Source organism: Pleurodeles waltl, chromosome 4_2 (genome assembly GCF_031143425.1).
Source record: "Pleurodeles waltl isolate 20211129_DDA chromosome 4_2, aPleWal1.hap1.20221129, whole genome shotgun sequence".
NCBI classification, from domain to species: domain Eukaryota; kingdom Metazoa; phylum Chordata; class Amphibia; order Caudata; family Salamandridae; genus Pleurodeles; species Pleurodeles waltl.
The window spans coordinates 373,877,111-373,894,305 of record NC_090443.1 but is presented as its reverse complement, the minus strand read 5'-3'; the positions used below and the strand labels follow the sequence as shown (position 1 = coordinate 373,894,305).

Sequence of the window (17,195 nt, the reverse complement as noted above, 5' to 3'; positions counted from 1 at the left end):
CATGAATGTAATATTCTGTTAATACCTTAACTGTGCACAGCTTTCGGCCCTTCACAACGGAGGGATGACACAGGCTCGACACAAACCCACCCCTGTTGGTGGCCAACTCATTGCAGTAATCTTCTCCTCATGCCCTTCTTGGCCAGCTTTCTTCCCCTGCTCCTCTGTCTTCCATGTGCATGACCCTGTTCTCTCTTGTCTTCCCTCCGTAGTCCATAATGCTGACCTTGTGCATACCGGTCTACTTCCTGTAGTCAGATTGCTGCCCCTCCTTACCATATTCCTGCCCTCCGTTCATCATCTGTGTACACTTACACCATCTTGCTCTCTGGACAGCTTACTGCTTATGCAGGCTAGCCATACATGTTGAGGTTGCTGTCCCAGACCACTCTCCCTGTCCTTCGTTCTATGTGCATGAACCTGCCTCCTACATCATGCTGTCCATGTTCTGATGTGCTGCCCCTGTCTATGCAGGTCTTTCCTCTGTGGTCATCTTGGTGCTCTTGCCTTCTTCATTCCGGCCCGCCATTGTCTGAGTGTTGGCCCTGCCCCTTCCCCCTGCCTTCGGTGGTTGTTTTTGGTGCTCTGGTCGCTGCACCTCCTGCCTTCCCTCTGTGCTTAACTTGCTGCTAGTGCTCACGTCCTTTTCAGAGTTCATGCCCCTGCCCCCTCACTCTAGCCCTTCATTTTGCCTTGTGTTGCCAATTCCCCTCTTGCATTCTCCATGTGATTAGTTTGCAGCCCCTGCCCTGTTCTCTCATGCTCTGTATTGTCTGTGTGCATTCCCCTACTCCATCTCCTGTCTTCCATGGTCATTTAAGCTGCCACTGCACCTCCTGCCTGCCCTGCATAGTCTTTTGTGCTGCCACTGCCCCTCCCATCTACCCTACATGTTCCATTATGCTGACCTTACCCCTCAGGCCTGACCTGCGAGGTCAGTTTTACTGCCACTGCCCCTCCTGACCTCTTGTGTGGTCAAATTGCTACTCCTGCTCTGTTGCCTGAATCTAGCCCCTCCCTTCTGCTCCCCGTGGTCAGTTGTGAATGTCTCTGCCCCCTCCCTCTTGCTCACCATGGTCCATTGTGCTGCCACTAACTCTCCCTCCTACCATACGTGGTCTATGGTACTGTCACTATCCCTCCTGCCCTCCTTGTGTTGTCAGCTTGCTGCCCCTGACCACTTTGCTTTCCCTCTGTCGTCCATGCGCCTGCCCCTATACCATGATGAGCTGAGCTTCCAGTACCTTTCTTCCTGGCCTGCCTGATCAGATTACCGCTCCTGCCCGTCCGCACCCTCATTTGTCCATGTGAGGGCCTCTGCCCCCTTCCTCCCACCATGGTCCATTGTGCTGCCAATGCCCCTCCTGCCTTCTCTGCATGGTAGGCTTGCTGCCGTTGACTTCCTCCCTCCTGCCCTCCATTGTTTGTGTACATGCCTCTGCTTTCCACGGTCTGTTCTGTCAAAACCCCTCCCTCCTGTTGTGCTAACACTGCCTCTCCCACCTGTCTTGTGTGGTCAGCTTGCTGCCCCTGTCTCCTCCTCCTACACTCCATTGTCCAAGTCTGTTCCCCTACTCCCTCTCTCCTGCCCTCCGTATTCGGTTGTGTTGCTACTGCCCCTCCCTCTTGTTTCTATGATCCAATTTGCTGTCACTCTCCCTCTTGCTTGCCCTGCATGGTCTGTTGTGCTGCCATTGCTCCTTCCACCTGCCGTGAATGGTCAGCTTGTTGACCCTGTCCCTCCCCTAGCTTTCCATGGTACATTGTGCTGCCACACTTCCATGTGCCGCAAGTGGTGAGCTTGCTGCCCCTGCTAGCTCCCTCATGCCCTCCATTGTCCAAGTCCATACCCCTACCACATTCCTCCTGCCATCTACAGTCCATTGTGCTGCCACTGCCCTCTGTCCTGTCTTCCATGGTTTGTTGTGCTGCCACACTCTCGCCTGGCCTGCATGATTGGCTTGCTACCCCTGGCCTTGTCCCCTCTGCCCTCCATGGTCCACTGCCATGCCCAGCGTGGTCAGTTTCTTGCCTTTTCCCCTGCTCCTTCCCCCTTGCCGTCCAAGTACTTGCGCCTGCCCCCTCCTTCTCCTGAGATGTAAATGAACAGCTAGACATGTTTTATGACAAGTGTGGCACACCTGAAGTCACTTTGATGGAATCCAAACTGTGAAACCTAAAGCATTTCCTTTAGTAATTAACAAAATAAGGTTTTTCTTGTCAAATAAATTATGGCTAGTGCTCTAGAAACCTAAAATGAGAACACATTTTCTGAGTTCTCACATAGCGACAAAGGAGTTTAAAACTTGTTATTTGTATGTTTTTTTTATTCATTTGATCACTCGATTATTTCTTGCTCAGGTTACTTAAGCATTTACACACTTTTATCATTGAGCTATAATTGAGATACATTTTGGGGTGATATTGGGCTCTTTTGTTCTGGGGCAGCCATCTTGGGAGACATTCTTTTGTTACCAAGCTCTCTCATTTACTGCAGTATACTCAGAAGGAAATGCTTCCTGTTTTACAGCTTTGATTTTATCAAGATCGTATTAGGTATGCCACATTTTTCACATAAATACAGAATGTTAGAACTGTAGTTACTCATTAACTGTGATAAAACTGCAGTTGATCACCAGAGAGTTAACTGGCAGGCTGCTGCTGGTGTACACGTTTCAGTCTGCATGTCAGAATGTTTTACTGAAATGCATGAGGAAGATATTTAGGAACTCAGAAATGTGTCCTAAGTTTGCTTACTACAGCACTAGCCATAATTTCCATGATAAAAACGACCACCTCATTTTGTTAATTTCTTTAGGAATTGTTTAAGGTTAGGAATTGTTTAAGTGTCACAAATGTGATTCAATCAAGATGGCTATAGGTGTACCACACGTTTGTCATCAATAAGATTGTTAGCACTCTAGGTGTTCATTGGAACTTTGGGGGTGCTGCAGTAGAACACTGGGGAATCAACTGACAGGCTGCTGCTTTTAGACTTATGTTTTACTCAATATGTCAGACTTTATTCTCGAATGGCTGAGGAAGAGACTGTGAATGTACAGGAAATATTATCTTATTTTAGCTTCTGGAGCATTTTCTATAATATCTGAGAAAATCATGTCAGAAACCCATTTTGTGTCTCAGACTAGAATCTCTTTTAACCCTATGTGTTTCTTTTTGTGACCCTAAAAAACACTTTTTTCTACAATGCATTTAAATGGGCACTATACCCTAGATTCCTGTAATAGCTGACACACCATATTTGGCCAGATAATCAATTCAGATTTGTTAGGGATGCCTCTGCGTGTCCTCTGACGGGTCAGTGTGTGCTCAGTCTTCCCCCTTTAATATGTATTTTCATGACACAGCGACTGTCTGTGAGTCCTGTAATGACTGCCACAACATATTGTTCAGGTTATCACTAACCTATCTGGATTGACTAGTCCCCTTTAAAGTGGCCAGTCAGAGTATATCATTACTGTCATGCCCAGATATTTTTTTTGTTTAACCTGAACTTCTCAAAAGTACCGAACATGGTTACTCAAAAAGCATAATTTATGTGATCTGATGTAAAGATCAAGCTTTCTCCTGTTTGTTTTAGTTCTGTTTAGCTGTTTTCTCTGTCTCAATCAAAAACCTCTATGGGCATTCTATAGGGTAATAGCATTTTTAGGCCCTTGGGCCTACCTTCCACATGGCTTCAGGAGCGACAGGAATGGTTCCCTGATGGAACAAATTCCATTTTGCGGGTGTCTTTGGTCCCACACACCAATCATCACCTTGTGTGCAACCTTTGTCTACCTCCATTTCACTGTGAGACCGAGTGCTACGCTTGTAAGTCTTTTCGTTCTAAAAAGATCCTTTGGGATCTACAGCCTCGTCGACTATAAATGGCTCAGAAGGTGCCAGACGACACCCTGGACCTCTTGGGGGAAGAGCACGCTCAGGAGGAGCCGACAATGCAAGAGGAGGAATCCTTTTCAATCCAAGCTGGCTTGGAGCCGGATGTGAAGTTCAACATTGAGAGCCAAGAACTCTCCTCTGCCCAGCTTATCAGTACTGTGGTCCATGCTGTCCCACAAAAGCCCTCCAAGAAGGCCTGATATCCTCTTATAGAGGTCGCTGGTCCCACACTGTCATCAAGCCATGGTCTGAACCGAAAAAATGTTTCGGCTGCCTCGCCTCCTGGCTTAGCACTGAAAATTTCAACAAAAGCTAAAGCTACAACATCGGCTTCGACCCCAACAGTCTTGGTCCAAGAGATCGCTTCAGTGTCGATCTGACCCTCTGGACTGACCTGGCAGCCAACAGCTTCAACCTCAGCACCAACCAAGTTCCAGAAGCACAAATCTTTGGCACCAAAGACTTTGGAACTGGAAACTTCAGAATCCAGGAAGCCAAGCCAGTCCTCCACCAGTCCTTCTCCAGTCAAACCTATTATGGAAAAAATGGACACTAGACATTGTGAACTCCAGATTTGAGACAGCAGGAGTCGAATGATAGCTACACCTTCCTCTCCTGTGTTCCCAAAGAGGAAATTGTCTTTTCAGGAGACTGGACATTCCTGTCCCTCCAAAGCAGAGGACAAAGGACAAGGCTACAAGCCCACCACACCAGCCCTTTTCAACACCTCCACCATCTCCTCCTCCTCTTCCTCCTACTTCATCTCCAATACCTTCAACACCACCACCCCCTTCCACTCTTTACCTCAATCACCCATAGAAGGGGTTAACACACCACAGGGGTCACCACAGTCCTACATTGGCGGTTTAAGGGGTCCTCTTGATGACGCATACCCAAGGGATTCTTAGAACCCTGATCCCTGTGCACATAATGACCATGATCTCTACCCTTCTCACCCCTCACTTCCGGAGGACACTACCTCTAGTCAGCAGGTATTTTCTAGGGCAGCTGCATTCCACCATGTAGAGCTGCACAAAGAGCCTATAAAACAAGATTTTTTTGTTTGACACCCATTCCTCGAAGCATAGGGACACCCAATATCGTCCCATGCTCCCTGGCATGCTTAGACATGCGGAAGAAATATTTAAGGAACCTGTTAGTTCCAGGGTTCCCATACCATGGATGGCCAAAAAAATATAAGGCCCCCGTTTGGATCCACTTTATATCAGGGGACAGGAACTACCCGTTTCAATAGTGGTCACCACTGTCCATAAATGGACCAGTAGCCAAGCAGAGAGGACTCCCCTCCCCCTGCAAAGGAGAGCAAAAAAATTGATGTTGCAGGGAAGAGGGTGGTAGTGCAGGTCACAAATCATTGGTGCATTGCCAATTCTCAAGCCCTTTCGGCCCATTATGATCAGGCACATTGGGGTGAGATGGAAAAATTGCTACAATACCTCCCTGAAGAGCACCGAACATGTGGCCAATAAATTGTCCCAGAGGGCCAAATCATCTCCAACAACTCCATCCGGTGCGCCCCCGAATCGATGCAGCAGACACTGCAGCCCATGGGGCATTAATAGAATCATCCTTCTAAGAAGGCATGCCTGGCTTCGGGGTTCCGGCTTAAAGCCTGAAGTCCAACCAGTAGTTCTCAGTATGCCTCTTGACAAAGAACACCTGTTTGGACCACAGGTGAATAACTCACTGGAAAAGTTGAAGGACACAGACACTGCCAAGGCCATGGGCGCCCTTCAAACTGCCACTCAGAGGGGCTTCTTTTGCCTCCCAGGGTGCAGGGGGGCACACAAATCCTCCACAACAGAGGCTTCTACATCACACAGTTACAGCAGAGGCTACTTCAGGGGATCCTACAGTGGGGCCAACAATAAGGGAAGAGGAAAGGGTACCGCCATATGTGGATCCTCCACAAACGCCATGCAGTGGCTACCTACACATAACCCCTGATCATCCAACACCTGTTGAGGGAAGACTCCCAACATTTTCACACCATCTGTAACACTATCATCACAGACCAGTGGGTCCTTGCCATTATCCAAAATGGCTATTGTCTGAAACTCATTACCACAACTCCCAATATTCCCCCTCGCACTCACAGGAACATTTAACGCTTCTCGGGCAAGAGGTTCAAGCCCTTCTCAAAGGGGCCATAGAAGTGCCTGTGCAACGCCAAGGCTCAGGAGTATACTCTCTACACTGTTCTTTTTGGGAATCAGGGTACCTCAGACCAATACTGGATCTCCGTCCTCTGAACAAATACATCCTCTCAGAACATTTCCACACAGTCACTCTTCAGGATGTCATTCCATTTCTGCGGCAAGGCAACTTTGACAGCTCTAGATCTAAAGGACTCCTACTTTCACATGCCAATTCACCCTACACACCAAAATTACTTAGAAGTCGTCATTGCAAGCAAACATTATCATTCAAACTTGTTCGCTTCAGAGTCCCTACCTGTTCCAGGGTGTTTACAAAATGTTTATCGGTAGACGCAGCACACCTGGGAAGATAGAACGTTCACGTATTCCCTTACCTGGGCCACTGGCTTATCAAAGCCAGTACATTGCACCAGTGTCAACAACACACTCCTATGACAGTGGCTCTCCTTCACAAACTGGGATTCACTCTCAATATGCCCAAATCTCATCTTCAGCCACTACAAGTTCACCCATATTTTGAGGTGATTTTGAACGCAGAATTAGGACTAGCATACCCCAATCCAGTTTGAATCAAAAATGTTCAGACACTTCTCCCTGAGTTTCAGGAGAACCAAACCTACACAGTAAGGCCCACTATGCATCTTTTGGGGATGATGGCTTTTTGCATTGCCATAGTTCCTCATGTCAGACTACAAATGCGTCCCTACATCAGTGTCTCTCATCAGTGGTCTCAGTCACAGTGTCACCTAGAAGATCTAGTGTTGTTAGACCACCAAACTCACTGTTCTCTGCAATGATGGAACACCAGCAACCTCCTGACCCTGTGCCTCACAATACATTGGGCACAGGCGCACCACAGACAGGTTGGAGTGTTCACTTCCAAGACTTGACTGTTGAAGGTCTATGGAATGCCAAACATCAGTCTCTCCACATAAACTACCTGGAACTTCAGGCGGTATTCCTAGCACTGAAAGCTTTCCTTCCTCACTTGTCTCACAAGGTTGTCCTATTCTGCACTGACAGCCGGGTATTACTCAAAAAACAAGGGGAGGGACTCGGTCTTCACAATTATCAACCTGTCTCAAACCATATGGAACTGGGTTCTTTCCCCACCACATTCCCCCATATTCACCTGCTGGCTTAATATCTCCCAGGGACGGACAATGACTTTGCAGACCTGCTCAGCAGGATGCAGCAACTAGTTCACTGGCGGGAACTCCACCCACATGTCCTCCAGCCATACTTCAGAAGGTGGAGGACTCCTCACATAGACCTTTTGGCGACAGTAAAAAACGCAAAATGCCCAAACTTTGCTTCTAGGTATCCACACCCACTATCCAACGGCAATGCTCTGTGGATGAGTTGGTCAGGGATATTTGCCTACCCTTTTCCACCTCTCCCTGTCATTGCATTTCTGGTTCAAAGCATCAGGCAAATATCTCTCACCATGATCCTTGTGGCTCCCATCTGGGCACGCCAGCCTTGGTTCACCCCACTCCTGGATCTTTCAGTAGTCCTATACGAGAAACTCCCCAACAGGTCAAACTTTCTCACACAGAATCCAGGACATCCAGACTCCAATTCACTGAATATTGCATATGGCTCCTGAGGACATAGTTTGGCTACCTTGGTTTACCTGCAGAATGCATGGACATTCTCAAAGAAGCACACATACCAACCACTAGAGCTTATTATGCGACAAAATTGAAACATTTCGTTTTCTACTGCCAACCCAAACAAATTGATCCTATGAAAGCCACAGTACAAGAAATTATTTATTTGCTTCCTTTGCAGAAAGCAAACCTCACTTACACTTCAATACGCTTGCATCTTGCAGCAATAGCTTCATATCTCCAAAATAGGCAATATATCTCCTTATTCAGAATTTGAGTAAATAAAGCTTTTATGGAAGGATTGAAACAAGTCATTTCCCCTCGAATTCCCCCAGCCCCCTCATGAAACCTTAACATTGTACTCATTAGACTCATGGCTCCTCCTTTTGAGCCGCTTCACTCTTGCTCACTTCACTTTCTCTCATGAAAAGTGGCTTTCTTAGTCCCCATCAGGTCATTCACTCAGATGTGTTGGTGAGCTCCAGGCACTAACCTTAGAAGAATCTTTCTTCCAGATCGCAGCAATAGCTTCATATCTCAAAAAACAGGCAACCTATCTCCTTATTCAGAATTCGAGTAAATAAAGCTTTTATGGAAGGACTGAAACAAGTAATTTCCCCTCGCATTCCCCCAGCCCCCTCATGAAACCTTAACCATGTACTCATTAGACTCATGGCTCCTCCTTTTGAGGCGCTTCACTCTTGCTCACTTCACTTTCTCTCATTAAAAAGTGGCTTTCTTAGTCCCCATCACGTCATTCACTCAGATGTGTTGGTGAGCTCCAGGCACTAACCTTAGAAGAATCTTTCTTCCAGATCGCAGCAATAGCTTCATATCTCCAAAAACAGGCAACCTATCTCCTTATTCAGAATTCGAGTAAATAAAGCTTTTATGGAAGGACTGAAACAAGTAATTTCCCCTCGAATTCCCCCAGCCCCCTCATGAAACCTTAACATTGTACTCATTAGACTCATGGCTCCTCCTTTTGAGCCGCTTCACTCTTGCTCACTTTACTTTCTCTCATGAAAAGTGGCTTTCTTAGTCCCCATCATGTCATTCACTCAGATGTTAGTGAGCTCCAGGCACTAACCTTAGAAGAATCTTTCTTCCAGATTCATAGAGACAAAGTAGTTCTAAGAATGAATCCTACATTTCTACGTAAGGTGGTTTCCCACTTTCACCTCAGTCTTCTGAGCTCCCGTTTTTTTTTCCTCAACCAGATTCTGGTGCGGAAAGAGCTCTTCACACCCTAAATGTCAAAAAAGCACTTGTGCTACATAGACAGAACTAAAGCTTTTAGGAAAACTAGGCAACTTTTTCTCCACCTAGTAAAGGCAACCCAATATCCAAATCAGGCCTAGCTAGATAATCAAATGTATTTCAACTTGCTACATTAAGGTCAAAAGGCCTTTAAGTGTTTCCCCCGGAGCACACAACACTTATAAAAAAAAAAAAAAAAAAAGGGAGCTACTATGGCTTTTCTTGGAAACATTCCCATAGTTGACATTTGTAAGGCAGCTACACGGTCTACACTACACCCCTTTACTAAACACTACTGTGTGGATATTTTAGCACACCAGCAAGCCAGTGTATGTAGGTCAGGCAGTGCTACCTACCCTTTTCCAGACCACTAACACTCCCACAGGCCAGCCACCGCTTTCAAGGAGGAACTGCATTACAGTCTAAGCACAGCATGTGTATCTACAGCCACACATGCCATAGAACAGATCATGTTACTTACACTGTAAGCATCAGTTTGTGGCATGTAGTGCTGTAGAGTCACATGCCCCCACCCTCATCCCCAGATACCTGTGGCTGTTGCATTTAAATTATACTTGTATATAATTGTACATATGTAGTTATTATTTGCACGGGCATCTCTTTTTCTACGCACTCCCTTCACTCCCTTTCTCACCTGCATGCAGGAAAACATGCTAACAAAAGAGTGGCTGCCCATGCGCAATATCACTTAGAGGAGGAGTCATTCGATCTTGTGACTCGAAAAGCTTCTTCAAAGAAAAACAACTTGCACCACTCCGAACCCAATACTAGATGGCAGGAGTATGTAGAGCATGTGAATCTACAGCACAACATGCCACGAACAGATGCTTACAGGGTAACATAATCCTTATTGCAATACAAACATTACTGCACAGAGCAAAGGGCTGATGTATACAACTATCACATTACAGAACAATAATCAATAAGACATTTGATCCAGTAATGGCAGACAGTACAGTGGGAAACATCGATTGCATGAATTAAGAAATCAAGTGTCAGAGCAATCAGTAGAATCAGATGCTAGGGATAGAAGGTAGTTTCGGAGAGGTTGCCAGATGTCTTTTGGCCTGGAGGATGAGGGTTGAAGAGAAGCATATAGCTAACTGGTTGTATCCCAGAACACCATGTCTTTTAGCCAAGATTGGGGTGCTGCACCAATGCAGGGCTATACACCGTTTGGCTAGCAATAAAACAATAGCTGCAAAATGTCTCCGCCCCCAAGTGGTAGTGGCTTAACATATCCCAAGAGGGCCATCATGGAGTCTGGGTCAATTGTTCAAGCATGGTCGAAATTAAGATAAACACTACTTCCCAAGTCATGTATTACAAGACAGTGTCAAGTTAAATTTGAAAACTCAGCATAATCAGTAACGCATGTAGGACATTGATGTGATGTAGTTGGGTCAAGGTGCACCAAGGCTTTAAGTGTGGTGCAGGCACGTGTAGATATTTATAATGGAACAACTTGTGTCTGTGATTCAGGGATGCCAGTTTTGTTCGCATGCAGCAGTATTGCCAAGTCTTATCTGATGTAGAAGAGCCTACGTCATGCACCCTTGCCAGCCTAGGTTTCCCTTGGCCCACAGGTTTCAAAGTAAGGCTAGTATGGTATAGGCAAGAGATTAGTCGGGTGTTGTCAGCAGCGGTGATAGCTAATGTCAGGGGAGAAATCAGCTGGTTCCTCTGTATGTGAGTAAAGTTTTCCTTTGTAAGCGGTGGAATATAAAGTGATCCATAGTGGTGTCCCCCCCAGGAGGAACAGGCGTGAGTGGCCCAGTGACTACCATTTGTGAAGAGATCTCCAGTTGTGTACAGGTGGTGAGCTTCCAGTGTCCTCCGCACTAAACACTCTTGGGTTAGGGGGACCCAGGGATTGTTCATGAGGGGTAGGTTAGGAGAGTAGAGGATCCCATCCCCTAAATATTGTTTGAGTTGCAACCACGTCCAGCAAGTCGTAGCAAGGGTTTGAATATCTGTGGAGTCCCTCAGGATGCTCCTGGTGAGGAGGGAGGATAGAGGAGTGTTGTGCATTTGATGTTGTTCAGGTTTAATATGGAAGCCTGGTGTCCAGGTAATACCAGTAATAGACAATGTGACATTGTGCCACTAAATAATTGAGCTGGAAATCAGATACTCTGAATTTGCCATGCTCATATGGAAGAGTAAGTTTCTCCTATCGGATTCTGGGGCGCTGCAGTGATATTTTCAATGATTTAATTGATGATTTAATGAGTGATGTAATAAGTGGGGTAATTAGCAGTGTATGGCGTGGGCATGAGTCAGTTACCTTGGGACACGAGTTATAGTTGAGATAACTATAACTGGTGTATTTGAGTGGTCTTGTACCCCTCCTCCCCAAGCCAGTAGTGGCCCTGTGCACCCCATCCACTGGGGTCTTACAGTGTAGGGCAGTAGACTGCCATACAGTGAAGTGTTGTCCAGTAGAGTGGCATAGAAGTCACTCAGCGACATGCTACTATTCCGCACGCCTGCCTACTCTACTCCTCTCCTCTGTAAGACACACTATGACACAGTACTTCATAGTAGGACACTCTACTGGTCAACTCTCCACTGTATGGCATTCTACTCCCCTCCACTGTTCCACTCTTTACTATGCCACTCTATAATACTTTACTCTATATCATGTATAACACTTTACTCCTCTCTTAGGCACTCTACAATACTGTACTTCACTCTGCTACACAAAGCAACTCCCTCTAAGCCACTCCATGCAACTTTACTCCACTGTACTTTGACACACAAATCCAATTTACTCCACTGTAATACTCTATTCCACTCTAACCCACACTATGCTACTTCACTCTACCACACTCCACAACACTACACTTCCCCTACACTGTACTCTACTCTATGGCTGTCCACTCTACAAAATTCTACTCCACTCTACACAATGACACTCCACTTTACAACACTACGCTGTATGGCTGTGCATTTGGCGTCATTCCACTGTATGACGCTCCACTGTACTCTACAACACGCCATTGTACTTCACTCTGCAACATGCTACTCTGATATTACACAACACTCTCTGCCATTCTACTGTATGACACATCAATCAACACTACTCCAGTCTACAACACTGTACTCACTCTGCCACTGTACAACATTACTCTGACACTTAATTGCACTCAACACTCCAGTTCACTCCACTTTATGCCACTCCACTGTTCGACGTTTTACTTCAGTCTAGAAGACTGTACTCCACTTGACGATACGCCACTCCACAACACTCAACCCCATTGTACTCCCCTCCATGGCACTCCACTGTACAATACTATACTCCACTTTATTCCACTCAACTCTTCTCTACTCTGCAATTTGAAACATATTTTTATAAATAAAAAACATTGAAATTCAATGAAAAAAACAAAGATTAGGGCTAAGTTGAACATTAGAAATTCTGCAGTTCCAGTTAGAACCTAGAATTATAATTTGTACCCCAGACAAAAAGTACTATAACTTGCGCACTTCCGTACACAATGTCTACTCGCTAGCCACGCAGCATTAACTATAACTCAGCCCTCTACCATAAATATAATAAATGATGGCATTTGGGATGTCATAAATGTTGCTATCAATGCTATGGTTTAATGCGCTATAAGTAGCTATGCATGAGTCCAGGGTTCAATCATGTCTCTAGTCGTTTCCTATTGGGAACTCTTGGGGGACTCTTTTACAGACTATCATGGCTTGTCAGAATAGGATGGAAGTAATTGGCCTCTCTATTGGGGTGGGGGGGTTCTCCAGTTCCTCTTTTTCAATCTAAAATTAGGTAAATTGGTCAAGTATCCTTTTACTTACCTGTTGCTGAGTAGAAACCCAAACCTTGTCCACCAGCTATTTGTGGCAATCCTGCTAGGACACAACTCCAAAGTGCAACTTGGACTCTTCGGTCAAATTTTTGCGTGTTCCATTATGTGTAGGCTCAGCAGGTTTATTTTTTATTTTTTTTAATGCATTCTTTATTGCTTTTTTCCTTATTTCCATGTGTTCCATTTAGAAAGCTTTAAGGGGACCGTTTCTGTGCATATGCGGCCGGTCACTGAAATAAGAACATGGGTGTGGCGATACTGTGGAGTCTCCACAAGATTTACCTTGCAAGCAGCAAGCTTTTCTCAGTATTGTATTCAGTACAGTAGCTGATCCACCTCATTTCAGGCCTTTTCAGTTTCCGCTATTGAATTGCTGAAGTGCCTCACAGTGCAAGTGTGCTCAATTATTTTTTTTCCCTCACCTTAGAGTTGTGGAGGTCACATGTGAACCTATGAAAGATACTGAAGAGCAGTAATTAGGTTATTAACTTTCCACTCAAGCAATGAATCGTTCATAGGTTCTCAATCCTGAATTAAAAGCAGTCCATAAATTGAGATCTTTAGTGCTTGCTTACTGTTTGTGTGATAATGCTATAGCTGCTTTTTAAATGTCTCACAGTGAATCACCTCGCTCTTGCGTAGGTCTAATAGATAATGCTACTGAGGAGAGGACAGCTACCTCCGAAACAGAAACAAATGGGCTTGTTTAGACTAAGGCACGAGGACCATCAAGCAAGTGGAATGGTGGAGGCCTCATCCATGCCAACAATAAATCCACTATGCCAGGAAATTAGCGCTCTGGCAGAATACATTTCCTTCCCTTTGAAGCCCCTCCAGGCCTCCTCCACGCGATTGAAAGAGAAATGCTTAGCATTTCTCTTTCATTCGCGCTGGAAGCTCTGCTTCCAGTGCGATGGGGGAGGCCCCTGTGACTAATCAGCGCGCGCTCGCGCGCTGACGTCATGGGGGGGGGTCGGGGTGGAAGGGGAAGGTCTTCCCCTTCCATCCCCGCCTTGGGGGGGGGGAGGGAGGTGCACGGGGGGCGCGCTAGCGCTCCCCCAAGTTCCCCTGTGCCTTGGACGAGGTGATCTCGTCCAAGGCACAGAACAGGTTAACACTGCTTTGTGAAATGTGCTCAAGGTTCAAAACCAGATAATATTTGGAAAAAAAGAAATGTGTCCATGCAATTGAGCACTTGGGAACTTAAAAGTAAGAAACATAGTCCTCTTGTGCCTCAAAGAGCTTTTTGAAGAGAGGGAACCCTTTTTATGAAACGTGCAGCAATTTGTTACCAAGGGGGATAGTGGACCATCTGCATGCTTTATCTTCTGTTTTTAATGTCTCCTGTGTTTTTTTGTTTTCATGTTACTTCTCGCAGGAAAGCAGGGTTTAGAAATATTATTGAAGATCCCTTGACAGACCAGAGAAGAAAATGTTATTTACTTATAATTCATTATTAGAATTTTCAACATTCAATTCATGAGCAGTCTTTCCACAAGTCCAATAAACTAGTATCTGTGCTACAGGTAAAGTGCATTTTCTGCTTATTTACCTGAGAACTGAGCTGCAGTAACTAACGCATTACTACACTGTGAGATTCTTAGAAGCCTAAGGCCCATATTTATACTTTCTGACGCAAGCCGGCTCAGGTTTGTGACAAAAAATTTACTGCTGGCTAACGTCATTCCTACACACCATGCGGGTGCCTTATTTAAGGATTGATGTAAGCCGGAGCTGCGGGCTGGTCAGAGTAAAAAAAAAAAAAAAAAAGACTCCAACCAAGAAGCGCCGGTGTAGGAGAAATTGGGGGTTGTGCGTTAAAAAATGGTGCAAGTGAGGTTTGAGTCAAAAATCATGGCTCAATCCGGACTTGGGCCATTTTTTGACGCACAACCCCCATTGAAATGACTCCTGTCTTAGCAAAGAAAGGAGTCATGCCCCCTTGCCCAATGGCCATGCCCAGGGGACTTCTGTCCCCTGGGCATGGCCATTGGCACAGTGGCATGTAGGGGGGCCCAAGTTAGGCCCCCCGATGCCACTTAAAAAAAATTACTTACCTCAACTTACCTGTACTTATCTGGGATGGGTCCCCCCCATCCCTGGGTGTCCTCCTGGGATGGGCGAGGGTGGCAAGGGGTGTCCCTGGGGGCAGGGAAGGAAGGGCACCTCTGGACTGCTTCCAATGTCTGAGACCATGGAAGTGAGCCCACAGGTCCCTTAACGCCTGCCCTCACCCAGGCGTTAAACGGCGCAGATCAGGCTGTGCACAGTTTTTTAAGGCCTGCCCCCTCCTGTGCGTCAAAAGGATGCAGGAGTATAAATAAGGCGCACAGGCCTTAAAGTCATTTTTTTGGACGGGAACGCCTACCTTGCATGTCATTAACGCAAGGCGGTTTCCCGCATCCAAAAAATGATGCTCACAGAGGTTTTTTTTACGTCCGTGGGGTCGGGCATCATAGTTTAAATACGGGGCAAGGTTTGCGCCGAATGTGTGCCAACATTTTTGACGCACATTCAGCACAGAGTATAAATATGCCCTTAAATCTCTTAAAGTGGAAGGCACCCATTACTTGAAATCTAGTGATATATTAGAAAATAATAATTTAGTCAGAATTGGCTGCTTAAAAACTAAAACTAAAGTACCATAGATATGTGGAGATATTGAATGCTTAGAAACGAATTAGTTGCAGATTAGAGAAATAGAACTGTGTAAGTTAATTTGCCATCCATAGCATTATTTAACATTTGTTTTCTTTTTCTAGGCAATCATTGCAGGTTTCCAAAGTGGCTTGGAAAAATATCATGCAAGTCTGATCCGAGCAAAAGAAGAAGGGGTAGCCAGTCAAAGCAAGAAAATTGATGATCTGAAAAGAAAACGAGACAAGAGATGTTAAGATACAAGTGGTTATTCTTTGTGTAATAAACTTGTTCTGTAAATAGCAAAATACTTACTAACTCCTTTATATTTATAATGCTATTATTTTTTACACAATAAAGTATGTTAAAATTACAAACAAGTCATATTGGTGGCTTCTTGGACTGCTGCTTCTTTGTCCTTAATTGAAATATGTGCATACTAGAAGTCGTCCCCCCCCCCTCCCCCCCCCCCCCAGATTCTCAGTTTTGCTTTGAAAAATGTCCTAGGTACTCCTACATCCCGCTCTTCGTGTGCCCAGAGTTAATGATTAAGTACCAGATAAGGTATCTTGGTGTTCGGTGGCATGTGTGGCTGTAGATACACATGCTCTTCATACTCCTGCCGTCTAGTGTTGGGTCCAGAGTGGTGCAAGTTATTTTTCTTCGAAGAAGTCTTTCAAGTCACAAGATCGAGTGATAACTCTTCTTGGTGACATTGCACATGGGTATCGACTCCTTTGTTAGATTGTTTCCTCTTCACCTTCAAGTTTGGGTGTGTGTGCCTCCACTCCATGTCTTTGACTTTGTTTGGTTTCTGTCTCTGTTTTTCTGTTCCAACTATATTGTATTAGATTGTGCATCTCTATCTCTGCGCTCCCTACGTTTTTGTCAGTTCAGGCTTCAACCGCCTGCCTGTTGGGGCGTTAGTGCCAGTTTCGGGCCAACCTTCCGCGTGGCTCTGACATTAACAGAAATGGTTCCCTAATCGAACGTACACAATTTTCTTTCTGTCCTCTATGCCATGCTAAGTTCCCGCACACCAACCAACGCCTTACCCCTGTTAGGCCAAATGTGACGCCTGCAAGTCGTTTAGATCCAAGAAGACCCTTTGGGAACGGAGGGCTTGAGACTTGATGGCACAAAAGCATCAGACAACACTCCGGATCTCTTCTGGGAAGAACTAACCCAGGAGGAGGTAGCAGTTTCCATTGAGGACTCTGATGTGGAGTCTGACATTGAGAGCCAAGAACTTTCTTCTGCCCAGCGTGAGTACTGTGACCCCTGCTCTCCCCCAGAAATCCTTCAAGAAGGCCCTTCTGCCTATCTTAGAAGTCGACAGTCCACCACTGCCTCCTGGCCATGGTCAGCAACGAAAGACTGTTTCTGATGGATACAACTACCTTTCCTCACCTTATGAATTCGATCCTTGCGCCAGCATCCGACGGAAAGTCTTCTTCCTAGCTGTCTACGTCGACGAGGACGTCATAATGGCACGGCTCCACATGACTCCGTCTGACGTCAACGTGCCAATAAGAGGTCCTCGTCGGCATACTGACGTCAGTTTTCCTTTTTTCCGTGCCTTCGACGCCAACGTTTTTTCTTCCTGGCTCGTTGATAACTGTAACGATTTTTGGAGGTTACAATGTCGCCTCCGAAGAAGTCCGGTTTCAAGCCGTGTAGAGAATGCAGGGGTCGAATGTCAGTGACCGACCCCCACTCGGACTGTATTTGTTGCCTTAGTTCGGAAC

General features: G+C 45.7%; 1 protein-coding gene across 1 annotated transcript in view; it reads left to right on the top strand.

Moving 5' to 3' along the window:
* Nucleotides 1–15,821, top strand: part of NUF2 (NUF2 component of NDC80 kinetochore complex) — a 218,344-nt gene extending 202,523 nt beyond the window's left edge. Inside the window, exon 14 of the mRNA XM_069231491.1 lies at nucleotides 15,573–15,821. Coding sequence (XP_069087592.1) covers nucleotides 15,573–15,704 — 132 coding nt within the window. The 3' untranslated portion in view covers nucleotides 15,705–15,821. The remainder of the gene's footprint in view (nucleotides 1–15,572) is intronic.
* Nucleotides 15,822–17,195: the final 1,374 nt, after the last annotated feature.